At 51.0% G+C, this 25,290-nt stretch overlaps 1 protein-coding gene across 1 annotated transcript in view; it reads right to left on the minus strand.

Moving 5' to 3' along the window:
• Positions 1-478: 478 nt before the first annotated feature.
• ABLIM3 (actin binding LIM protein family member 3) overlaps positions 479-25,290 on the minus strand; it is a 110,538-nt gene continuing 85,726 nt past the window's right edge. Inside the window, exons 11-24 of the mRNA XM_004428667.3 lie at positions 22,520-22,675; positions 20,958-20,987; positions 20,323-20,452; positions 19,510-19,608; positions 18,064-18,111; positions 15,572-15,706; positions 13,969-14,033; positions 12,565-12,712; positions 11,277-11,306; positions 10,614-10,672; positions 8,766-8,826; positions 8,053-8,060; positions 7,436-7,516; positions 479-2,692 (exon numbers count right to left, since the gene is read on the minus strand). Coding sequence (XP_004428724.1) covers positions 2,579-2,692; positions 7,436-7,516; positions 8,053-8,060; positions 8,766-8,826; positions 10,614-10,672; positions 11,277-11,306; positions 12,565-12,712; positions 13,969-14,033; positions 15,572-15,706; positions 18,064-18,111; positions 19,510-19,608; positions 20,323-20,452; positions 20,958-20,987; positions 22,520-22,675 — 1,164 coding nt within the window. The 3' untranslated portion in view covers positions 479-2,578. The remainder of the gene's footprint in view (positions 2,693-7,435; positions 7,517-8,052; positions 8,061-8,765; positions 8,827-10,613; positions 10,673-11,276; positions 11,307-12,564; positions 12,713-13,968; positions 14,034-15,571; positions 15,707-18,063; positions 18,112-19,509; positions 19,609-20,322; positions 20,453-20,957; positions 20,988-22,519; positions 22,676-25,290) is intronic.

Raw genomic sequence — 25,290 nt, forward strand, 5'->3', positions numbered from 1 at the left:
GAGCTACTGAATTGACTACACTGCACTTGGACTTCTGATTGTGCAAGACAATCTGTGCTCTCATTGCTGAAGCCTCTTTTAAGAAGGTGCTCTATACTTGCAGCTGAAAGTCAGACAGGCTGGAATTGGCTCCTGGCTCCACCGTGGTAATTATGTGTCTTCTTCAAAGCTGTCTCCTCCTCTGTGAGAAGGAGATAAGAATAATGGCTACCTCTCGGGTTGTTACAGAGGCTTCAATAAGATGGTGGGTGTAAAGCCCTCAGCATAGAACTTGACACACTATTGGTACTTAATAACGAGAAACTATTATCATTATTGTTGTTATTTTTTGATCACAGAATCTTATTTGTTGCTGGAACACCCTCTGCCATCTTGCAGGCCCCTGCATTCTGCAGGAAACAATCTGGGTAATGCTTACCTCATCAAACTTTCTTATTTTACAGAATGAGAAACTGAGGCCAAGAGAGAGCTGCTCTCTAGTCTCTTTTATTTTGAAAAATGTGCATGGTTCAGCCTCCTCCCATGTCACTCATTTCCACTCACACTAGACACAACAGAAGAACACAGGTCTGGGTTGAAATTATGTGCTTTTATGGGAAACAAAAATATCCAACAACAATAACAAAAGCCCTTCAATCTCGCCAAGTTCTCAACCAGTGATAATGAGGCAGTTTCTATGATTGCATCTGGCTGGGGACACTTCTAAAGGGTTAGGACAGTTGAAAGACATTGGCCAAAAAGAGAAGTGGCAGAGAGGTTTGACATTTTAAATGAGAGCATCCTAGACCTCCCTTCCGGCCCCTCATCCTATTACCCTTTCAAGTTACAGTCTTCTCCCAGTTTACAAAGATCTGTCCTGAATTTTGCTCAAATGCAATCTCTTCCAGAAAGCTTTCCTTGGTCTGCACCGACTGCATATGCCTTTTCAGTAATGTCACAAACACTTTCTCACGCCATCTCCTATCACTTTCTGCCTTACATCCATCCTGTTTGGGGACATGCCTTCTGATACCCATTATTAGCAGGCATGCCCCCTAGACCGGCTCATGTTGATCGTCCCTGTGTTCCCATCTCCCTCCCCCATTCAGTGCTCAGTATACAGCAGGTGCTCAGCGTCAGCAGGTGCTTAGTGAGGGTTCGTTGAAGTCAGTTCTACATTTGCCACGTCACATCCCCAGCCTCTTGAGAGACATAACTGTCATTTCCACTTCTTCGTCGTTCCTCCATGACCTCAAAATGGTCTGACTCAAGGCATCTCCAAGAAGAAACAGACCCCACCAGACAACAGCAACTCAGGGCCAAAGGTTAGAGAGGGGAGGAGAAAAGGTTGCGCTTTAACCTCTGTTCCAGAAGGCAAGGAGGCAGGACAGGCAGCCTCTGGGGAGATCCAGGATGATCATGAACAGTGTTGGCCAATGCTTCATTTTGGAATCTCATAAGCAGCCATTCTTCCGAAGTTTCCCCCATGAAACATGGCCAACTTTGCAGTGGGAGTCGGACTGGTGGGGGTCTGGTTGGAAGGCCCTGACAGCCCAGGGACCAGCAGGTATAGACTGAGAACCTTTCTCTGGGACGTGGTCGATATCAGCTTTAGAAGAGTGTTAGAGGTCACCTGTCCAGTTGTTCAGGTGAGCTGTGATGGGAACGCTAGCCCTGTGGTGTGTTGAGTTGTCAGGCACATAGATTGTAGTAAGGCTGAAGAATACCGGTGCAATCATGGGCCTCTCCTACAAAGGGGAAGGGTCAGGAGGTGCTGGGAGCAGTGAGGGTGAGTGGAGAGTCCTCAGAGGTCCCACAGCTCCAATTCTAACAGATGCCCTGCTCTGTCTCCTGCTCCCAGCTTCAACTCCTTCCCTCCGGTTCTCCAGTCAGGGCTAGGGGGCGGTTGAAGTGGTAGAGGGAAGGGAAGTGCCTTTTCTTTTCCTACCATGAGTCGCAGATTTGGACCAGAGAGAGGTTCGGATCAAGGGCAGAAGGAGGAGGGTTGAAGAGCTGAGGAGAGGCCAAGGTCCTATCCACTTCTGTTTACTGCTATAACCAGTAGATCTGAGGCCCACACTTCCAACCGCGTTGCCCGCAGAGAGCACCGAGCTCCTAAATGCGGGTGATGAGAAAACTCTTCAGGGTTCTCAAGGGTGCTCTGTGACTTTGGGGGACCACTGTGGATCCTCCCATGGGGGGCCCCTCTGGGGCCAGTAAGGTGTGAAAGCTGCATGGTCAGCTGGGGAAAAGAGCCAAGGAGCAGAGAGAAGAGAGACTTCTGCAGGCACCTCCTCTAGGAAGGAGAGTTGGAACTTGGGGGACTCAAGTTAGGACAGATGTTTCAGTATAAAAAGGGTCCACCAGTAAAAGGATGGGAGTCCCCTCAAATCCCTTCCCAAACCCCATTGCACTTAGAAAAGAGAAAGTAAGGAGCATAAAAATATCTCAATGACGTGGGCTTGCCTGACAGTACAGAAAAGGACGTTTCATGGCAGGCAGTGTGCCCCATTCCACAAGAGAGGATTATACGGAGCTTCAGTATAGAGATTTTACATATATCTTTATATAAATGCATATATATTTATAGAGCCTCTGCCTAGAACAGCCGGGCTTGCTTCTTCAGTTCATTCCTCTTCCAGAGGGCCAGCCGGTCAAACTCGGAGATGGTCATGCCGAAGACTTGGTAGAATTCTTCCTGGGACAGGTGGCGCTGAAAGGAGATGGGAGGGGACAGAGAGGGAACAGCTTGAGGACGTGAGGTGTAGGCTGGGGGCAGGTGGAGGCAGGAGCGGTCCCTGTATGTTTCCTCTGGGCACCCTGTGCCTGGAACAGAATCTGACCCACGGAAGGTGTGTGATGAATATTTGTTGAACGGATGAATGTGTGAATGAGTGTTTTCTCGGACGGGCCTCTGTAGCTGTTCTGGTTGGAGAGGCCGCCTCTGCCCAAGATTCAGGTGGGACTTCTGCTTCACCTAAGTGCCCCTTGATGCATCCTGGTTGACCGCACCCTTCTGCATCCCTGCTCCATGAATTCTCTGTCCAGGGGTGTCTATGGATTAAGCTAGCCCTCTATCCTTTGGAAGAAAAAGGAGGCATGTCCAAGATTTTAGGGTGTACTTTCTCTTATTAATATTCTTACAAATGATCTGGAAGGCTGTTCCTCAGGCCAGTCAATGAAAAAAAATTACTGTTTATATTTCTCCATCCACTGAAATGTCCTTTCATCTCTTTCTTATAGGAAAACAAATATGTTATAGAATAAAACATTGTTCTGAATTCCATGGCAGGTTTTTTAAACCCCCATCTGCCTGCCCTCCCTCCTGCCTCCCCTCCCTCCCTTCCAAGCAGCCTTGAAAGTTGATACATTGTCAAAAGCTTTTAGAGTTAGAAATATATGGGACTTAAAATGTGCCAAAATGTTAACAATTGGTGTGTTTAGGTGAAGGGTAGATGGATGTTCATTTTACTATTCTTGCAACTTTTCTGGAGGTCTGAAAAATTTTCAAAAGGAAATTTAAAATTATGTTTAAAGAGAGAAATATATGGCATATATCCTGCCTGAAAACTTACTGGAATCATTGAGATGACCTGTTGGTAGCAATTATATGAGCTAGCTGGGTATTGAAGGAGATTCAGTGAGAATTATGTATACAGCCACACAATAATTAACCAATTCTCTGGCCCACTATTACCAGGAACTAATATTTTAGCCACATTTCCTGAACTTCAAGCAAAGATAACTTTGATACTTTTGATAGATATCACTGGCTGCTGGTGACTTTGAGTTGATTTTTCAATACTGAACAGTATTTAATAACATCAACAGTTCCTTACATTGCATTTGTGTTATGCTCAATAGCATATAACTGTGCTATTCATCCTTATTTTTCTCATTTAATTCTTCCAGTCACCCTGAAAACTGGGAATTATTTCTATCCAATTGAAAGAGGAGAAAACCTCAAGTCAGAGAATTAAAATGACTTACTTGACCAAGAGGGAGGACAGGAGGGAGGGAAGGAGGTGGGGTAAGTAGCAGAGCTGAGGCCAAAGTCCAGGCCTTCTGATTCCAAACGCAGTGCACTCCCACTGCCCCTCTTGGTCAACTCCATTAGAAATTCATAAATAAATCTTACTAATATGAAAAATTTCAAAAACACACAAAAGAGAGAAAATAGTACAATGCACACCCATGCCCATTACCCAGGTTCAATAATTATCAAGAGTTTGCCACATTTGCTTCACCTATTTCCTTTGCTGAAGTGTTTTAAGGCAAACCTAGACATTGTGTCAATTCATTCCTATGTCCTTCAGTATGCATCTCAAAATACACTGGATATTTTCTCACATAACCACCACGCCAGGAGAAAACCTAAGAAAAAATGACAGTAATTCCTCAGAATTACCTAATATCCATCCACAATAAAATTCCTCCGTCTCAAAAATGTCTTTTTACAGGTGGGTTGTTTCAATAAGGATTCACACAGCATCCACACATCACATTTGATTGCCAGACCCTGTAAGTCTCCGCCAGTCCAGACAGATCATGCTATTGACTCATCCATATTTGTTTTATTTTAAGTGAATGCTGAAAAATAATTTGGATAATTTTTTTTTGTTGTTGGAGGGTGGTAGTTACTATGGATTCTCTAGGTGGTTTTCTCTATTGTGTTTAAAAATCTTTTTTACGAGGCTCAATGTAAAGGAATGGCAGACTCGACTCAGTAAAGTGTCCACAGTAGACCACTAAAGGAGACTGAAGCTTTTCTTCTCTCCCTCCGTGAAGGGCCAGCTGGAGCTCCCCTTCTTCTGCGAGTTCTCAGAGCATCTAATGCCAGCCCTGTCCACTTGACATTCACCACAGACTTGAAAGCATAAAAGTTAAGTGCACAGGCTTTAGAGCCAGGCAGATATGGTTGTGTGACCTTGAGCAAGTTACTTCACCTCACTGAGCCTCAATTTCCTCTTCTGGAAAGAGGGAGCATCCCAGTACCTACCTCGTGGATACTGTGAGGGTGAATGAGATGATACAGGTCATGTGCTCGTACAGCGGCTGGCACATGAGAAGCCCTCAGTCGTGGGTCGCTCTCACTATTGCAATGATTTCTTCGTGTATCTATCACATAGCGTGACATAGTGTCTGTGATTGGTCTCTGTTTCCTTTGACTTCCTCTCCTCCTCATCTTCTCCTGTGCTCGTCTGACCCCAGCCACACTCACCCTGCCATCCTCAAGCATACCAGGCTCATTCCTGCGTCCTTGGCAGTGGCTGTTCCCTCTTCCCGGTGCTCTTCCTCCTTCTATAAGTACGGCTAACTCCTCACCTACTTCAAGTCTTTGCTCACATGTCACGTTTTCAATGAGGTCTACTCTGACCACCCCATTTAAAACTGCAACTCACCCCCCACTCCCACTTCCTCTCACTCTGCTCTCCTTTCAGTTTTTCCCTTAGCCCTCTTACCTTCCAGTGTACTGTATCATTTATTTATCATGTGTGTTGTTTACTGTCTCGTTCCTCACACAAGAATGCCAGCTCCAAGAGGGTGGGGGTCCTTGTTTTGTTCGCTGATATACTGAAAGCCCCTAGAACAGTACCTGGTATATATAACAGGCTTTCAATACATATTTATTGGATGAATGCATATCTACACTATGAGCTCCTTGAGGACAGAGTCAGGGTCTTCCTTCTTCAGTCCCTCCTTGAACTGGTGCAGGGGGCTAGGGCAGTGTCTCTAGCCCTGTGGTCTCAGCTCAGGCTGCACGTCAGACATCCTAGGAGCCTCTGAAAAATACTGATGCCTGAGCTCCTTCCCCAGATTGTGATTTAATTGGTCTAGGGTGAAACCCTGTATTGATATTTCTAAAAAGCTCCCTGGGTGATTCTGATGCTTAGGGAAGGTTGAGCTTCCCAGGTCTGAATGTCCTAGAGGATGTAGGGGAGCAATTTGTCCTCCAGGACGAACCACATTCCTGAACATTTCTGTCTCTCAATGCTGGCTCCACTGAGCTGCCGTGGGAGCTGTCCTTCAGCACCGGCAGACACTCACTGCCAGACAGTAAATGAGGCCCTTGTTATAAACGTGCGGAGAATCATCTGCTTGCTTGGCTGCTAACCCAGCATGCTAGAGCTGGAAAGACTTGCAGAGCTTCCCGGCCTGCTTGCATTTTCCTCCTAATGCCCCAACCTTTTACTCTGGGTGAATTCTTCAGCAGTCAGGTCAAGGGTGGGTGATATGCTCTTCCCAAAGAGTGCTGAGCCTCCTCTTTTAGAAGCCAAACATTTCCTGACACCTTTCCTAGTCTAGGCCCTGTGGCAGATGACAGACAGTCTTTGTCAGGCAGAGGTGATGGATAGCTCAATGATCTGATACAAAGGAGAGGGAGAGGTGCTTGATCTGCACTCTGGACACAGGGCTGGGGGAGGTTGGAAGAAGAGGTGAGCAACACCTTCCTGGGAGGGGTTAGGGGGCTTTGGGGTACAGCCATCACTAGAATGGGGCTCTGAGGAGTAGGTGGCTGGAGAGATGGGAAGGGAGAGGTAGGGAGATGCACTGGGGTGGAAAGGGCAGAGGGTTCTCCTAGATCAGAGGTGACCAGGGACTGGGACTCTACACCCAGTGGACTGGACTGCTCGAGAGCCCAGTGCCATACTCAGGCCACCTCTGTGCCTTTGTTGATGCTGTTCCCACTGCTCAGGATGCTTTCCTCCCTCTCTCCATCCATCCAGACCTGCCCACCTTCAAAGTCCATCCCAATCCTTCCTCTTGCTGGAAGCCTATGTCAACCAACCCAGCCTTAGTGGTCTTCTCTGAATAACAGCAATCGAACATCTGTGGAGTACTTACTACTCAGTTCACTGCCAGAATTCGTGCCACAGGCTCTTTGTGTATTGTCTCATTTATGTCACTTGGCAACTTGAGGGAAGCACAACAATCACCCCCAGTTTACCAAGGAGAAAACTAAGATTTAGAGAGGTTGTCATGTGGCCAAGCTGCCCACCTAGGCCTGGCGGGATCAGGGCTGGAGGCTGGGGAGTCTGACTCGAGACTTCCTTATGTGTTTACCCTCTGCACAGTGCTGTCCCCCAACCTCCCGTCACAAGCACTGGTTTTCTATATAGTCCTGCGTAAAACCAGTGCTGCATTTCTTCTTATCAACCAGACTGCACACCCCTTGAGGGCAGGGACCAAGTCTAGCTTTCCTGCAGAAGCACCAGCCCCCGGTGGGGCCATGCTGTGTGGCTGTGCACCACAGATGCTAACTGAATTGAGGAGGCAGCACAGACCATCATGGAACAGTCTTGGGCTAAGGAAACTGGGTTGGAGTCTCTGCTTTTTCAAAAGCTGTGTGACCTTAAAGCCATTCATTCCGCCCACCCCTCCTGAGCTGGACTAGAGCAGCAACTTCTGGAATCCCTTCAAACGTGAAGGCTGATGCTCAGTTTTCTATACTTACCTCTAAACGCGTCCGGTCCACATCCTTGGGCAGTCGGTTTCTTCCTCTTGTGGTCACCAGCAGCAGTTCATAAGGGTAGATCTAAGGAGAAAGGATGAGGGGGTTTCCATGTTGGGTGAGGTGGTAGCCCTGTCTCTTTAGCCACATTTTGTGTCTGGGCCCCTTTCTCTACCCAGAAAGGGCCAGAGATTAAAGTCTGGAGGAAGGACTGAGTCTGCTCTCCCTGGGGTTTCCCGGCACCCTCAAGCCACCGTCTTCCAAAAGGCAAGACCTCAGAGTTCCCTAATACTGCTAGGGATAAACTTGGTGGCACCTGGCATTAATGAGGGCACGATGCCTCCTGAAGGAAAATGTCTAACATCTTGTGATTGGCAAGCCTCCAGAAAGTCTCTGAGGCCCCTGGGGCACTGTCTGATTTCAGGAGGCAAGAGAGGTAGGGCAGGATTCAGAAAAAGTGGGCCATGAAGGGACTGGAAATGCTTGTCTTGAGAGCACCCTTGGGGTTATTTATCAGTGTTCCCTTCCCTGTACAGACAGTGCTGTCATCCTCCTGCTGGTCCCCATTGTAGCAGCTCCCAGGGTCCTGGAGACCCACAAGGTCTACAGATCTTCTTTACCTTGTACTCTGTAGAAAGAAAAGAGACATACACAAATGGAAACCCATTGGTCTTTGCTTTGCATCACTACACTGGCCTCTGTCTTAGACACCTGTCCTTGTTGAATTCACCCCAAATTAAGGCTGGTATGAGCACAAAGGATGGCTGGAGATAGGGGTCAGGCTGATCCAGAGATATGGTTTTAGGGGAAAAAATGACCTTGGAGATATTTAGAATAGAAATAAGAAGAATCTGAGATCGTGAAGCACATGGGTGAGACCCTCCATCTTCTGGGGGAGTCCTCCGGGTTTCTGATGTGGGCTGCCCTCCTGCCTGCGCCTGCTTGTAGGAGTTGGAGGAGGCTGGCGGGAGAGCATCATTTGGCAGAGAGTTCGAAGCTCATGGAATTTTTGCTGGGAACAATGTGCATTTGGCTCTGAGTGTTTCCCTCCACTCAGGGCTGGCAGGCAGTTCTAACTCAGCAGTACCGGGACAACAGCACTCTGTGATGGCTCTGGGAACCCAGATGGGACAGATGGCCTGGAGATCACCCAAGGCCAGGGATTTGAGAGGATGAGAGAAGAGGAGGGGAAAAGGGAGGGAATGGGAAGTGAAAGGGAGTGGGAACTCGGGGCTTGGACAGAGCCCAGCGCTGGGCCAAGTGGAAGGTCAGGCCGCAGTTATGAGCAGTGCATCCGAAGTCCCTGTGAGTCCCAAGAGAGGCCAGCACTCACCTCGCATGCCCCAGTTGACGGCGTTCATGCTGTCATAGTGGAAGAGGTCCGCGCTGGGTGTCTGCAGAGGAGACAGAGCCAGGGTTGGCCGGAGCAAGCTCACCGCTGCCTCCCTGAAGCACTCACCCATCTCCAGAACATGGACTGGGGCCGGTGGGACATGAGGCCCCCTCAGAAGCCGCTGTCTCAAGTTGGGGTGACTTAACTCACTGCCATATCCCTCGTGCCCAGGCCCGGCACACAGTAGGCCCTCAGTAAGCGTTCATGTCTTTGTGAATTACATCTCATGCTTTCTTTCATTGCTCAAATGCACTTTTTCTATGAGATCTGCCCTGGCAACTGTATTTAAAATTGCAAGTCTCCCCCTCTCCAAACTCTCAATCCCCCTTATCCTGCTCAATTTTTCCCTTTCTTTCCATAGCACTTATTTCCTTCTACATTCTATATAAGTTGACTCGTTTATTCTTTAATACCTGCTTTCTCCCTGCAAGAATAGAAGCTCCAAGGGGCAGGGGTCTTTGTCTCGTGTGGTCCCTGATGTATTCCAAGCACCCGGAGTAGTGCCCAGCATATGCAAAAGGCCTTCAATGAACATCTGTCCATGAACGAATGTCGAGGCTCTGAGAGTCCACAGCACAGGGTCTGTGTGTTCCTCAGCAGGAGGGGGCTTATTAACACCAGCGGTAGCGCTCCAGTGGACCATGATCCCTTCTGTGTGCTCGACCCTAAAATAGTTTCCTAACGGGTCTATAGCTTCCACTTCTGTCTCTCTGCAGCTTCTTCTCTACACGACAGCCAGAGGGATCCCATTAAAAATCCAAGTGGGATCACGCAGCACACCTACCAGAAACCCTCCAAAGTCCTGCAGGGCCCTACTGACATCCCTGTCTGGTTTCATCTCCATGCTTCACCTCCTCCCTGCCCAGGGCCATTGACACTGGCCTTCCCTCCGTCTGGTTGGCTCTTGCTGGTCCCAGAGCTGTGAGGTCCCTCCATGCACTCAGGCCTTTATTTAAGTCCACCCTCTCTGACCTCCTCTCTCTATTCCCTTGCTTTGTCTTCCATCCCAGCACTCAGAACTACCTGACTTCAGATCACATATTCACCTGTTGGCTGTCCGTCTCCCCAGCTAGAGGCCGAGCTCCGTGGGGGCAGCGACTCTGTCCTCTGCGGGAGCCCAGCACCCAGAACACGGCCTGGCCCTTAGAGGTGCTCCATGAACAAACATCTGTCTCTATGTCCCTGCTTCCCCCATCACTTGTCCAGTCGCACAGCCTCTCCTCTTGCTAACAAGGCACGTTTTTCCTTCCCTTTCACTCTGTAAAGCACCACCCTGCTTCTGTGAAGGTTTCACGTCACATTCAGTAAAGAGCAGCAGGCGACAAACCATGTCAGGGGAGTGGAACATGGCACTCGGGTGTGGGCCGTGGGGCAGTGGCCTGGGCTCGAATCCAGGCTCTACACTCACGAGCTATGAGAGCTTGAGTGAGTCACCACACCTCCCAGGGCCTCCAGTTCTTCATCCACAAAATGGGGTGAGTAATAGTAACTATGTCACAGGGTTGTGAAGGGTAAATGGCGCGGTGCTTGTAAAGTGCTCAGCACAGCGCTCTGCACGGAGCAATTGCCACCGGTGTCCCCAGCCCCTCCCGTGGGGCCCTTTTCACACAGGGCTCATGGGGGAAGAGACCAATCATTGCCTTGGGGTCCTTCAGTTAACCTCCCTCTGGCCCCAAGGCATTTGTCCAGGATTCACCCCTAAGGAACCACTATAATCACCACAACAGTGAGCTGATGTTGGCATTGTTACCATCTTGGGGACAATGTCCCCAGCACTGCCTCTCTTACCCTGTGCAGCCCGTTTCTTCTGTAGGCAGGCAGGGAGGCAGATTTGGAGATGAGGGGATCTGAGAAGAAAGAGCCAAAACAATTACCAGGAGCCACAGGCCAGGGGTTCCTCTCCCTGAGGTCATCTGGCTGCAAATGGCCAATATTACTCCCCAACCCTGGGGGAAGGGGTGGCAGCCAGAGGCCACCAGCTCCCCCCACTGCTCTCCAGACATGCAACTGTCCATCTTAGGGGTGCCTCGCCCTGGCCCACTTAGAATTCTATGCCCACCTGAAGCACCCACTCACACAGTCTTCTGGCCTTACTCTGCACACGTCTATCCTCCTATGATGACCCCTGTGTCCTGGCCACAGGGTGGCTCTGGACAAAGGCCCTGGAATTGGAGTCGAGCTCAGAACCCAGATAGGCAGTTTCCCTCGTGGGTGGGAGAGGTGCGTGCTCTTTCTTTCTCTCTGGGAGCTACTGGGCATGGCAACCCTAGCTCCAGAACCAAAAATTGAGGCCTACTATCTAACAAACACAATGGGGTGGACTATTTGAGATCAGGACTGTGCTGGGACATCCACATTGTATGGTCATCACAGCTACGGGGGACCTGCAGCTGACTCAGCTTGGGCCCTCACAGGACATGATAGGTTGAAGGTAGGGTGAGCAGAACATACCGCTGTCAGCCAGGTAGTGGGACCGAGGGGCTGCACGAGAGAAAAGCCAGAGATCAGTTCACGGGGACAGAAAGACATGGTGGACAGTTCATGGGGACAAAGACATGGCTCCCATACCCGGGCTACCCTGGCTGGCTGGAGGAGGGGTCTCCTTCACCACCTCCTTTCCCACTAGTCAGTTTCCAGTTGTTGTACCTGTGCCCCATCTTCCCTCCCCCGCCCAGCTCCTAGCCCAGTCCCTGGTGCATAGCTGGTGCTCTATGATATTTGCTGCCCAGATGCCACTGGATGAAGCTGTTTTGAGCAGCTGTGGTGCACTCAGAGAGCTCAGAGCCGGGGCAGAAGACAGCACCTCTCAGTGGTCAAACAGGGGAACAGGCTCAGCAGTCACCTAACTCTGGAAATTACTTAATCATGCTTTGGTTTTCTCATCTGTAAAATGGGGAGGGACCGTGTCTCCATTATAGGCTTATTGTGCAGAATACATGACAGAACACAGTAAGATGTTAGCACAGGGCCTGACACCTACAAAACACTGAGTAAAACTGGCTTCATCATTCTCACCACCATCACTTTCAATCTCACCCAGGGTCAAGGTGCAGTATGGTAAAGATGGAACAGCTATTGGCCTTGGAGTCACTCTGACTTGGGTCTGATCCTGGCTCTGTCACTTACTGGCTTTCTGACCTTGGGCAAGTGGCTTAAGCTTGGGTCTCTAATCTACAAAGTGGGTGATAATAATCCCTCTACATTGCAGCTCTTTGTGAGGACCAAGAGTGATAATATCTCTACAAATGCCTGGCACATGGGGTTATAATAAATGGTACTTTTTATTATCTGTCAAGTTTTGACTTGAGATAGGATCTCCTGGCAGGACTAACTTCCACAGGGGTAAGAAAGAGAGGAGGCAGACAGAGCATGTATGTGTCCAGGAACAGAGAGGAGCTTCCAATGAGAGATTCTCAGGGCAAAGCGCTTGAACCAAGCCTCTGCTTGTATACCTCCAGTGATGGGAGGCTCACTACCTCAGAGGCAGCCCCTTATATCTCTGAACCATTTAGACTACGAGAAGATGTTTTTCTTTACAGTGAACCTGACTGGAAGTCACAGCTTCAGATGCCCCAAAGAAGCAGAAGTGACGGCTCAGGGCAGAGCATAGTCTTTAGTGCACCATACAGCCTCTTGCCAAGTCTGTATTCTAAACCCAGGTGAGGCCGTAGGAATTCAGATCCATAGGAGTGGGGAGGAAAGTGCCCCCAAGCCAGTAGGCCTCCAGGGCAGTGCTTACAGCCATTGAGGGACATCTCATAGCCAGCTGTGTGCAGGGCCTCCCGGCTGCTGGTGGAGCTCCGGGGTGGGGTCCAGGGATCGGCATAGGAGCTGGACCGGGCCTTCATCTCCTCCTTTAGAATCAGCCGGCCAATTCCGCTCTGGAGCTGGGGGTAGGGAAGAGCAAGACGAAGTTAGAAGGAAGCAAAGAACCCTGAGATGGAACAGGCTGGGGAAAGACTCTCCACAGTGATCCTCTGTCATTTTTGTCTTCCGTGTCCCTCCCTCCTTACGGCACCCATATTTTCCTTTGGGACTTCATGTCTCTGTCACAAGTAGTCCTGTGGTCTGGGTGGGGCTCTGGTGGTGGGCACAAAAAGCAGGCCTGGCCAACGGCAGAATCGCATTGTCCTGGCCACAGTGATGGGCTCAACAAAGGGCAGATGGCTCCAGCCTGGACAGTGAGAGCCTTCCCAGGACTCTTGTTGGAGTCGCTGGCACCCATCTTAAATTTTATTTTTTACTGAGGTGAAATTCACATAACATAAAATTAACCATTTTAAAGTGAACAATTTAGTGGCATTTAGTACAACCACTGTCTTTACCTAGTTCCAAAACATTTTTTTCCACCCCCCAAAAAGACCGTGTATGCATTAAGCAGTCACTCCCTATTTCCCTCCCCTCCCAGCCCCTGGTCATCACCAATCTGTGTTCTGTCTCTACAGATTTACCTATTCTGGATATTTCATATAAGTGGAATTATACAATATGCGGGCTTTTGTGTCTGGCTTCTTTCACTGAGCATAATGTTTCTGAGGTTCAGTCACACTGTAGCATATATCAGCTACATGGAGTTACATTTTATGACTGAATAGTATTCCATTGTATGATATACCATATTTTGCTTATCCATTTGTGAGCTGATGGACATTTGGGCTGCTTCCACTATTAGGAATAGTGCTGGTATGACCATGCATGTACATGTATTTGTTTGAGTACCAGTTTTCAATTCTTTCCATTTCAATTCTGGAATTTCTGAGTCATATGGTAATTTTACATTTAACTTTTTGAGGAACAGCCAAACTGTCTTCCCCAGCGGCTGTACCACTTTTCATTCCCACCAGCAATGCATGGGAGTTTCTAGCTCCCACTTGCCACTACATGAGAAGAAACTGCCTGCACATGAGGCCAGTGCAGAGACAAGCCAGCACAAGAGGAGAGAAAGACAATTTCCCTATGGCAATTTTTTGAGCAGCTGGATCAAGTCATACCTGAAGCTAATCCTATCATTTGACTTTTCAGTTATGCCAAGCTATACATTTATTTTTTCTATCATAAATGGGTTTGAATTTGGTCACTTGCAAATTAAAAAATCCTCAGTCCATACCATCTAAGCAGCTCATTCAGTGTGTGGCCTGCTCACCTTGTGCATACTGCGGTCAAAATCATCCTCCTCTCCTCCAGATGAGAACCTTCTGGCTCGGGGCACTGCCAAAAGACAGCTAGGATCAGCTCCCAGATATGCTCCCCACTCGGCCTGCCCTGGGGAGAGGGCACAGAGGGGCAGTAGAGCCCAGACAGGCGAAGGTTTCCTCTTAGCTCCACCATTTTCTAGCTGAGTGACCCTGCCCAAGAGCACTTTGGTAAACTGCCTCCACCATGGGCCTCCCTGGATGGAGACGCCCAGCATCCCTTTCCATTCTGGGGCCGTGAGGGGCAGGGGAAGCTGACTGGCCAAACAGAGTTAAGAGCCTCAGTGTTGGGACTTTTTCTGCTGCAGGAGGGAGAGAGAAGTCTTCTTTCTGCCAAGGGGAGTATGTAAGCCTGGACCTGCTGCAGCTCATCCTGCCGTGATGAGGGCAGAGCCAGCCTGAGACTAGCTGAGCCACCCCAGGGGATAGGACAAGTCCCAATGACGTTCATTCACCTCTAGATCCAGCTATATCTCAAACACTTTCAGTCACATCACCCAGAAAATCTGTTTTGGCTTAACCATTTGGAGTTGGTTTTTTTGGTTTGTTATTTTGTGATTGGCACGAGCTTCTCTAAGATCCCCCTCTCCCCCATGCCTACTGGGTGTGGTCTCTCCTGCTTGTGCCACCTCTGAACACTTCTCTCTTGTGGGCACTGAGCACTGTCCACTTTGGGTTAGAGCTGTGCTTGTGTCTCAGCTCCTTTACTAAACGGAGAATTCTGTGAGGGAAAAGAAGGGGTCATCTTTGAGATCCCGTGAAGCTTTGCTCAGAGTGGACATTCAGTTAGTAAAGGTGTGTGTGAATCAAAGTGGCACTTGATGAAAATTCCTCCCCATAGTTGAAAGAAACAGCTTGGGATGTCTGACTGGGTGGGATGGTGCCTTGAGGAGCACCCAGACCCCTTATCAGGGTGCCTACGAGAGCCTTCCATCTCCCCACATCCTCTTTTTTCCATCCTCCAAAACCATTTTCTACCCTACAGCTGAAGTGGTCTCTTAAAAACACAAATCTGATCATGTCACCACCTTGAATGGCTTCCTAGTGTTTAGGATAAAGACCCAAATCCTCACCTCAACCCAAGGCGCTGTGGGATCTGGCCCCTCACCCCACCTGCTTCTCTCCCTCTGTGAGCTCAAGGCTAAGCTGACAGACTTTCCTTCTCTCCAGCGGAACCCGCGCTCCCATCTTGGGTCTTTGCATGTGCATTTCTACACTCTGGTGGCTTAACTCCTCCTCACCCTTCCTATGGTGGCTGAGTCTCTGTGTCTGAGAAGATTCTGTCATCTTTCAGGCTGGATAGCATGCCCCCACCATTGGCTCTCCTACCTCCTGTGTGCCACCTCCTGTATATCACCTCCCTCTCCAGTTGGGACTTATGTCTCTTCCATAAGGCAAGGACCTGGCCTCTTTTGCTCCCTAGGGTCCACGGCTGGCCCTCAGTACATGTTTGTTGAATGAACAAATGAATGATCATGTGAAGGAGGGGGTGACTGTCTGTTCCTGGCACAGGTGACAGGGATCTGGTCCTGGCTCCTGTGTGGGGTGTGCTACCTTTGGGGGACCCATGATAGGTCCAGTAGTCAGACTCTGCAGCGTAGTAGGGGTCTGGCGAGTAGACTGGACTGTACTTGGAGGCCTGGCTGATGTCTTCACTTGTTTTGCTCTTGGTTGCTGTTGACAAATCACCTGTAAAGGACCCAAGGAGAGAGCTTCAGGGGGGCAGGGTGTCCTTGAAGAGTGTCCTGTACACTCTTTCCCCTGTCTCAGCCGGGCTCCAGCCCTGGGGAGTGAGATCACTTCGAGGCCAGGTCTGGGACATGGAGCATCGAAGCTGGAAAGGCACTGGGGTCAAGCCCCTCATTTGACAAATGGGAATATGAACGCCAGAGAGGGAAAGGAGCTTGCTCAAGACCACACAGCAAGTCAGGCGAGAACTGGACCAGTACCCAGCTCAGGGCTCCTTCCACCACATTCCATGGACTCTCAGGTGGGCTCCTAAGTGAACACAAAGGCCACAGCTCCTCCAAGTAGATCAGACGGGTCCCAGGTGAGCTCCTGTCCTTATCCTCACCCTCTAGAAGCTGGCCTTGCTGTGGATTCAAGCCACATCTAGGGTGGGAATTGCCAAGCAAGGCTGTGATGCATGTTGAGTCAGGTCAACCTTCTGCTCACACTGAAATGACAAATTCTGCTTGGGGAGACTGTATGGCCCAAAGGAAGGAGCACTGGACAGGGAGTCAGCAATGCTGGGTTCCAGCTCTGCCACTTAACTCAGTTGTAACACTGGGCAAATCCTGCCCCTCTCTGCCTCAGTTTCCTCATCTGTGAGTACTAGAATTGGTCTGCTGGCTCGGGTGCCATCCAGCTACAACCTTCCACCTGAAGTCCACAACACGGACCATCAAACCCATCGCAGGCACACAAACTTCCCAGGCAGTGACTTTAGCATGGCCCAGAGACTGACAAGAGGCTGACTAGGGCAGAGGAGGGCTGAGGAAATGAGCAGGGCCTTGCCATCACTTCTCAGGAGAGAAGCTATAGGGACAACCCCTCTGCTCCACACAGCGGGAGCAGCAGAGGGTCCTGGGATGGGCCCCAGCCAGCCCACGCCTGTGCACCCTCCCCCAGCAGCACTTACTTCCAAAGCTTGCGAATCCTCTTTGACGTGGGTCCTGGGCAGCCATTCCCACCCCAGCCAAGGTCATTCAGCCCTTTCATCGGCCCTCTTATCCATGCAATCCACCTCCACCCCACACTCGCCCCGAGCCTGGTGCTGCCCCTCAGAGCCGACCTGGAAAATCTCACGCAGTCCTGAGGCACTTGGGACTTTGGGGCCTTTTCTGGACAAACTACCTTTGTCAGGGTTGGTGTCTTTCTGTGGCCACTCGGGGCACATGGCCTGTCCTCCACAGCCACACACAGATGTGTACGTGCTCAGAGACTCACCTGGACCCCAGCCCAGCCCCCTTCAAAATCGAAGACTTTTGTCTAAATTGTCAGGTCTTAAGCAGCCAGAGCCACTATTTATACTTGTACTGCCCCTTCCATCAGCTCAGCAAGTTCAGATCCCGGGACAGGGCTGCTTCCGCCATCTCCATGCTCATCCAGTCTGTGCTCCCCTGTTATCCAACTAGACCCGTAGGCACGTGCGGGTGATACGGGGTGGCAGCTGGGCCCCTGCAGCCCCAATAGAAGGGATGTGCTTGGTCAACTGAGACTCAGTAAGTGCTTTTGTGAGAACGAACTGGAGGTCTCAGTGATGGATGAATGAATGGTGGTTCTTGTACAGAGTGCAGGCAGGAATCATGAATGAAGCCGGTTACAGCGCAGATTTGTGGGCCACACTCTCCATATTTCTAATTAAGGAAGTCTAGGGCAAGGGAAGGGCCAGGGCCTCTGTTTTTTTAATAAGTCTTTCAGGTGCAGGCGGTCCATAGACCATTCTTTAATGAATGAATAAATAAATGAATGAATGAAGGCACTCTCATTGACGTCCTCCTCCTTTCTCATCCACACTCCCTCTCCAGGCCTCCATCTACTCTCAGGACCCTATGACTGAGAATAGCTTAGAGCAGTGGTTCCCAAGCTGGGCTGGGCATTGGAATCATCTGGAGAAACTGTTGCAAATACAAATTTTTGATATAGTAAGTCTGGGATGGGGCCCAGGAATCCGTATGCATCCCAGGTGACTCTAATGAATGTCAATGTTTGAGTATCAATGCCAGGAGTGCGACTCTCCCAGGGGTACGTGCATTTGACCAGGGTTGCTCTGACCATGGGATTTAGGACACCAGACAGCAGGGAAGGGGGGCTGGGGAGGAGGTGGGAAAGCATTTAGAGGACACGAGGTCTTCCTTGCTCTTTTGAAATGACACCAAACTCCTTCCCAATGTCACCTTGAGTGATTGGGGGGCAGCCAAGAAGAAGGACCAAGTTGCAGCCTTGTGCGTGTCCCTCCTGGTGGCCCGTGCAGAGCCATCTGCACAGACTGTTAACTGCCCCCTCCCCTTGCCTGGCCAAGCCCTCTCTGCCCCCGACCGTACCATGCCGTTTGTAGATCGGGGGTTTCCGGTAGATGTTACTTTCTCCAGCTGCCAGACAGACCAGGGAGGGACAGTGGGGAGGAGAGAGAGAGAGAGACCAGAGAAAACGAGACAGCAGTCGGTCACTTGATCTCAGAAGAGAAGACAGTCAGCAACGTTTCCCAAGGGTCCCCCTCTTTCCCCCGGTGGACTTCCTCTTCCAAAACTGAACTTCCAACCTCATCCCATCAGGTTCCAAGAAAGGTGAGGGGAGAGGAATGGATTCAAATGGCGCTGAGGAAGGGACCTGGGGCTTGAATGGCGGGCGTGCAGGCACAAGGCGGGCGCGTGCTCAGCAGGATCCCATGCGGGAAGGTGTCCCCTGCCTCCACCCAGCGGCCACGCCTCATTCCACGTGCAAGTCCCCAGAATGCTGTGGCCACAGTTCAGCATTATTGCCCTCCCCTTCCCTCAAAAACAGACAGGATGGGACCTTTCTGGGTGGGTGAGAAAGGTACAGATGCAACAGCAGCAGGAGCTCCGGGGACGCGTGAGTGAAGGTTGACACCCTGAGCTCAGAGCGGGGAGACTGGGTTCTGGGCCTGGCCCTGCTGGAACTCAGGGGGAGACCTTGTCCAATCCCCACCTACAAGGCCACCTAGTCCCTGCCTTCCTCTCATCTCCTATCACTCTCCCTCATGCTCACCTCCTCCAGCCATGCTGGCCTGCCTGGCTAGTTTAGTGTTTCAGGGCCTTTGCACTTGCTGTTCTCTCTGCCCAGGATGTTTTTCCCTGGGATCTTCCCATGGTGGGCTCCTTCTCATCTTTTGGCTTCAGTGTCACCTCCTCCAAGAAGCCCTTCCTGACCACTCCACCTAGCCCAGCCTCCCCCACCCCAGTCACTCTACCATGAGACTCTGTTTTATTATGTTTAAAGCCCCTATCATTACCTGAATTATCCCTTTACTTATTTGTGTACTCATTTATTCTCTCTCTCCTCACATTAAAACATAAACACCATGAAGGCAGGATTTGGGCTGGTCTGAGCACATCTGCAACCTCGGGGCCCAGAACAGTGCCTGGCTGTACAGAGGGAACAACAGAGGCTCAGGGAAGCAAAATAACTGGCCCGAGGTCACGAGCTTATAAGCGGTGGAATCGAGATTCAATCCCGAGAGTTTTGATGAAAAGCCCGTGGCCCTCAGCATGGTTACTGCCGCGTCCCATCATGGCCCTCAGACATTTGAGGCACTTTCCTGGGCTGCTTCCTGGTGGTCGTGATCAGCACTGGGTCTGTAAATGGGTGGACTATAGCCCACGGGCGTGTCGGGACTGGAGGGTAGGTTAGTGTGGGTGACTGGTTAGGGAGGGTCCCCAGGAACTGGCTTCTCCTTGATGCCGGTGCAGGGTGCCCGGTGACCCCACGGAGCATGCACCCACGCTGGGAATTCCAGGCTGGCAGCCTACCTGGGATGTGAAAGTGCTTGGGAGCCTGGTAAGAGGTCGGAGTGGAGGACCTCACATCTAACTGGCTATGGTATGGAGAGCTCCGGCCACTCTCGGGCCCTGGAGCACGCAGGCAGTGGTCCCCAGAGAGAACAGAGGCACAGAGAAAACAGGCATTAACGCGGTGGCGGTCAAGGCAGCAGTGAGGTGATGACAGCAGGGATGGTGGGGAGGGGCTGTGCTCGCATGCGCCGCATCTGCAGAAACAGGCTTGACCCTGTTTTCTTGCTCCACCCCAAAGTCAGATGTTGTGGGTTGTAAGAATCAACTCCACCAAGCCTCAGAAAGGCGTCTTGCCCTTCTTAGCTCCCCGCCCCTTCCCACTGGGGCCCCTCCCTTAATTGCTCTGCCTGCTTCACCCCAACCTCAGCTCAGCTGTGGACAACCCGACTGGACTGGGTCGGGCTGGGCCCTAGGGTGAAGGCCAGGCCACAGCCCCGTTCCTGGTCCTCTGGATGGGGCAGGCCAAAGGATGCGGACAGAGGGGTCTTCCAGCCAGGGCCACAGGGCTGCCTGCCACTCCCCTCTCCTGTGCTCACCACCCACCTTCCTGATGCTTCTCAGGACCACATACCCTCCTCTTCCCCTGCCAGGGGCATCTTCAGGGACTCAGTGAGGCACAGCTGGTCACCTGGGTGGCCATAGGCTTCCACAGGGCCATACTGTGACGGAGATCCCGGGGAAGCCCTGTGCTGCCTCTGCAGCCAGGGACATCAAGCCACTGCCTTGTCCCCTGGTTTTTCCTGTCCCTTTGGGGGCTTCCCCTTTCCTTACCAGAGCGGTAGTAGTGGTGAGGCGAGCGGGAGAAGGTGGGGGACATGCCCTGCCGGCTGTAGGTGGGGGAGTCGATGTATCCCGGGCTGGAGGCCCGTCTCTGCCGGAGGTCCAGGTTTTCGTAGATGTCCTGGGGGAGGAAGCGGGGCTGTGAACAAGGCCAGCAACTGGGCGGGCCTGTGGCCCAAGGGTCTAGCAGGCATGAGGGGGAGTGACAGGGGATCCAGGATTCTAGGGGCTGAGGCATGGTGCTGCCCTTCTGAATACAGAGACCCTTCCTGGGTTACAGGCACAGCCTGAGGAAGGCTTCAGAGAATTTTCAGGGACTTAGCCATCACTCACAGGCCCTTGAATGGAACCAGTGGATCAGGTCCCTGGAATCCTGGCCAAGGATCACAGAGGCATTAGGGAGGCCATTTCTGGGTAGAAAGGTACACCAGCTTCTCCCCCAACCATTTCTAGCCTTTATGCCACCGCCACGTCCTCCAGGTCATGCTCCTAAGTTTCCCCGTCTCTCCCTGGTTGGGCAAGGGCTTGGCCCCTTGGTGGGTGAGGGAGGGTAAAATCAGGGGTCTGTTTGGTCAACATAAAGGGCCGCAATTATATAAAAGGTCTCCCCAAACCAGCTTCATTACCTGGGAGTAAGGAGATAATGTTCCCAGCGACTTAAAGGTGAAGAGTTTGAAGACAGTCGTGGAAGGAGCAGAAGGAGAGAGAGGAGGGCGAGAGGGAGGGGTGGAGAGTGGTTAAATGATTCAGAAAGAGAGCCCTGCAGGTGCCCCTTGGCCTCCCTCTCCAGGTAACAGCTTCGCTCAGAGTTCCAGAATATCAGCAGTGCTGATAGGCAGCTGGAAACCTGAGATTATGTCCTCCTTTTACAGATGGGAAAACCAGGACCCAGAGAGGGAACAGGATGGCTCGGGGCCTCTCCGGGAGGAGGTGGTGGGGTCCTCACTTGGACCCAGGCTTCTCCACCGCAAGCTCAGGGCTTTCACGACCTTTCCCTGTCCCTCTCCCTGTTGATGACCTCTGCGGTTCATGAGGACAGTGCCCAGAACAGGGGACCAAAGGTAGGGCCAACCAAGGGCCAGGCCGCTGCCATCCCCGAGGGAGTTGGGCCGGTGGGTGGTGCAGCGGAGATGGAATGTGCCGTCTACAGAGGGCAGTGGCTGCTCGGCCCCAGCAGGTCAAGGCCAGGCTGGAACGGCCCAACGTTAACACAGCTTCTTGAGTGTCCAAGACAAGTCAGAAATGCAGATTCTTATGTGAAATCTCCCAATGTTTAAATGTTGACAACTCATTTACATTTTTACAAGATACTCTGTGAGTGAAACAAAACACATCTGGGGGCTGGCTGTGGTCTGTGGGCCCCTAATGGACCCTGCTGGTCCATTTCAGAGGCCAGAACCCAGAGAATCTCCACATTGGGCTCTCAAAGCAAATGGAACCCCATTAGAGAGGAGGGGGACAGTGATGGGGCAGGGACAAGAACCTGGGTCCCTGCCCCCCAGGCCAGGGCTCCTTTTGCTCCAAATGATCTCAGTTCAAGGGGCCTGGGATGGAGTGAGAAATCTTCTGGGATACAGACTGCCAGGACCTCCAGTGTAGTGGCCACCCTGCCCTCACTGGAGAACACTTTCTTTTGTGCAGCAACCTCTTACTGATTTCAAATGGCATCTGATGCTGCAATTTTATAAAAGTATCTCTTGCTCTGAGCAGAGGAGCTTAAGGCCAGGTGCAGAAACCAGAGACCCTACCTAACCAGGGATTATAAACCACATGGTCATCGAGCCCGGCAGGGGAGGAGGGCCGTGGGCTATGTACAAAATTTCTCCACTTGCAGAAAAACAGCAGCTCCAGGGATAAGTGGTCACAGGTTCTTGGCTTCGATGTTGGGGTCCTCATGGAGTGGTGGGGACTGGGAGAAGTGGAGAGCCCATGTCCTGCCTGTAGGAGGCCCTGCTCCCCATCTCCAGATGGTGGAAATACCGGTATAGGGTCGCCAGCTCTGATTTTTCAAGAAAAGTCAGATTTTCAGAGGGAGTCTCTTGATCTTTAAAAGTTGACTATAAATTCCAGTTTAAAAGAGTGTTGAGGCCAACACTGTGGAGGCTAAAGTGTCTGAGATGGAGAGGGCTGGAGACCCCACGGGCCCCCCTCTCCTCCAGCAGCCCCAGAGAGAGGCGAGATGCCATACCTCTCCGTAGCCACATCTCTCCAGCAGCTCGTCGGACGTGTATCTGGAATGAGGCTCGTAGGAAATGAGGTCGGGGCGTTGTACCTCGTAGATGGATTTGACCTTGGGGAGAGCTGCCAGGTCTTTGTAATTAAGGATCTCATTATCCACTTTAGCCTGGGGAAGAGGGCAATGGACAGGAAAGAAGCAGAAAGATAAGAGGGAAGGAGAGAGGAAACAAAAAGCAGGCAAAGGGGGAACGAGTTTCTCCAGTTTCCACTAAAAACAAACTCTCAGGACAGAAGACTCACAAGTGTTAGAATAAGACAGGTCTTAGAGGCCATCCGTTCCAACAGGGCTAACGTTGACTGAGCACCTATCAGGTGTGAGGCCCTGTGCTTACAGGAACTATCCCCTGTAAATGTCATGAGGCCTCTGTGAAGTGTCAGTGTTATTCCTAGTTTTCAGACGAGGAAAATGAGGCTCAAAAGGTTCTGCAACTTGCATCACTTAGCTAGCAGGTTTGAATCCAGTCTGTACTACACAGCCTGGGTGCTGACTGCCTTCCAACCCCACAGAATGAGGACACCCCATTCACAGCATCATTGAAGAAGATGATGAACATGGGAAAGACAGAATTAATCGTGATAGTAAAACACTAGCTAACATCTGGTGGGCACTTAGTATGAGCCAGACTCCATCCTAAGTCCCTTATATGGATTAACTCCATTAACCTATACAACTCACGACTCTAACAGTAGGTACTAATATTATCCTCATTTTTGAATAAGGAAACAGGCACAGAGAAATCAATTAAATCACTCAAAGTCACACAGCTAATAAGTAGCAAAACTAGAATTCAAACCCAGCCAGTCTAACCTGGGAGCCTGCCCTCACCAGTGGCCTCTCCTGGCATCCCAAGACGGGGAGTTCACTGTCTGACATTGTCAGAGGGCTGAACGCAGAAAGCTGCTCCTTATATCAAACTGAAACAAGCCTCTTACTACTACCTGACTTTGCCTGAGTTCAGCCCTCTAGAACTGCAAGGATGAGAAGACAGCTTCCCCTTGCACGGGACAGCCCACGTCTCGTGGCTCCTGAAGCCATGTCCTCTCCGTGTCTGCATCCTCCAGCTGATCCCTCTGTTTCTGTTCACCTGGTGTCTGCTATGGTCAGCCAGGATCTGCGGCCCCTGTAACTACTGTGGCTTACAAGGTCCTGAGGTGAGGTAAATTAAGAGAGAGGCCACTGGATAGAGAATCCAGGGAGACTGTATTTTCCTCCTAATATTGTCCCAGTGCCTCAGGGGCCAGGTAAGTCTCAGGGCCAAGACTACTGTAGAGAGAGCAACTTTCATAAAGACCTCATAAGTGTTGATATTTGAAACACTTCCCAAGGTCTTTCCACTCTTCCATCCCTGTCCCATCCCACTGCTGTTTGGGCACCGTGCTGTTCATTCTCCATTGCCCCTCGACCCACTGTCCACTCTTCTTTGCCCTGATCTGGGCTCTGAGGCCCCATGGACTGTGTCACAGGCTCCCTGGCTTACAGATGGGTTTGGCCAATGGGGGCACCTGCAGACTGGGGGTGAGTGAAGAGAGAGGCTGTGTACTTGTGCCCCCTGCACCTGCCCTGCCCGGCCGTCGTGGGCACGGCACCCATCCATCTGGGGCTGCTCTTTCACAGCTCCAGCTCTTGCCAGCTGTTCCCTTTAGGCCTAGGGTGGTGACAACTTCCTGCTGTTGTAGTCCCTGGATGCCACATTATGTCTTGTGGGCCCCCTAACCCTGCCCACACCTCTATAAATGGTCCCTTCCCCAAACCCTCCTCAGTTAAACCCTTTGAGGTGTGCCATCTCATTTCTGCCAGAGCCTGTCCAGGTCAGATGCCCACATCTGTATCAATTTTGGGGTGTGTGGGTAAAGCAGACCTTATTAGGACAGTCCACCTGCTGAAGTCACTGCTGACTTTTGTCCTGGGTTGTTAGATCTTGACCTTGAGAGCTCTTGGGATCTTTAGAACTTGTCTCGACCCATCAGTATTCATCTTGGCACTTGATTCTAAACCTCAAAAATACTAAATTTATATTTCTTCCCATAGCTGCCTTGTTTACAGGGTTATAAACAAACCTTAGGTCTGGAGGCGCAGTGATTGAACAGAGGCATCCTACCATAATCAGCCAGGAAGGAAGGAAGAGAACATGTGGGGCTGGTCGAAGTCAAGATGATTCAGTAGGGGATGGAGCCAAGTTTGAAAGAACCTGCCCCTTCCAGGTTCACTGATAATTCTATTTTCATACCAAACCTCAGTATTTATGAAAATTAAACCAATACTGTATGTTTCTGTCTGTTATTGCGTGTCCCAAAAGTGGTTGGGTGGATTCTTTCCTGAATTTGGAAGCCACATTTGGAATGGTGTGACTTAAAATATGGCTCACGTGACAGGTGCAGTCATACGCCAGAGCAGCCGGAGGTGGGGCGCCACTGAGGGGAGAGCAGGGCGGAAGAGAAGAGGAGACACAAGCCTATGCTGGGTTGCGAGGGGTAACTGATCTCAGGGGATAAGCCCCAGCTGGAGGGAACGATGGCAGGTGTCCCCGACTGCTCTTGTTCATCTGTATTCGAGCTGCTCCTTCATTTTTCTCCAGCACTCCAGGGTGAACATCAGGGCCTCACTTATTTCACAAAGGTTAGCGAGGCTCCTCAGTAGCAGGGGAGACCAGCTAGGCATTAAAGGCATACAGGGCAGCTGTATATATCCTGAGCTTGCATATCCTGGTAACTCCCTTCTGG

This window comes from Ceratotherium simum, chromosome 4 (genome assembly GCF_057802395.1).
Source record: "Ceratotherium simum simum isolate JZ-2026a chromosome 4, ASM5780239v1, whole genome shotgun sequence".
In the NCBI taxonomy this organism is placed as follows: domain Eukaryota; kingdom Metazoa; phylum Chordata; class Mammalia; order Perissodactyla; family Rhinocerotidae; genus Ceratotherium; species Ceratotherium simum.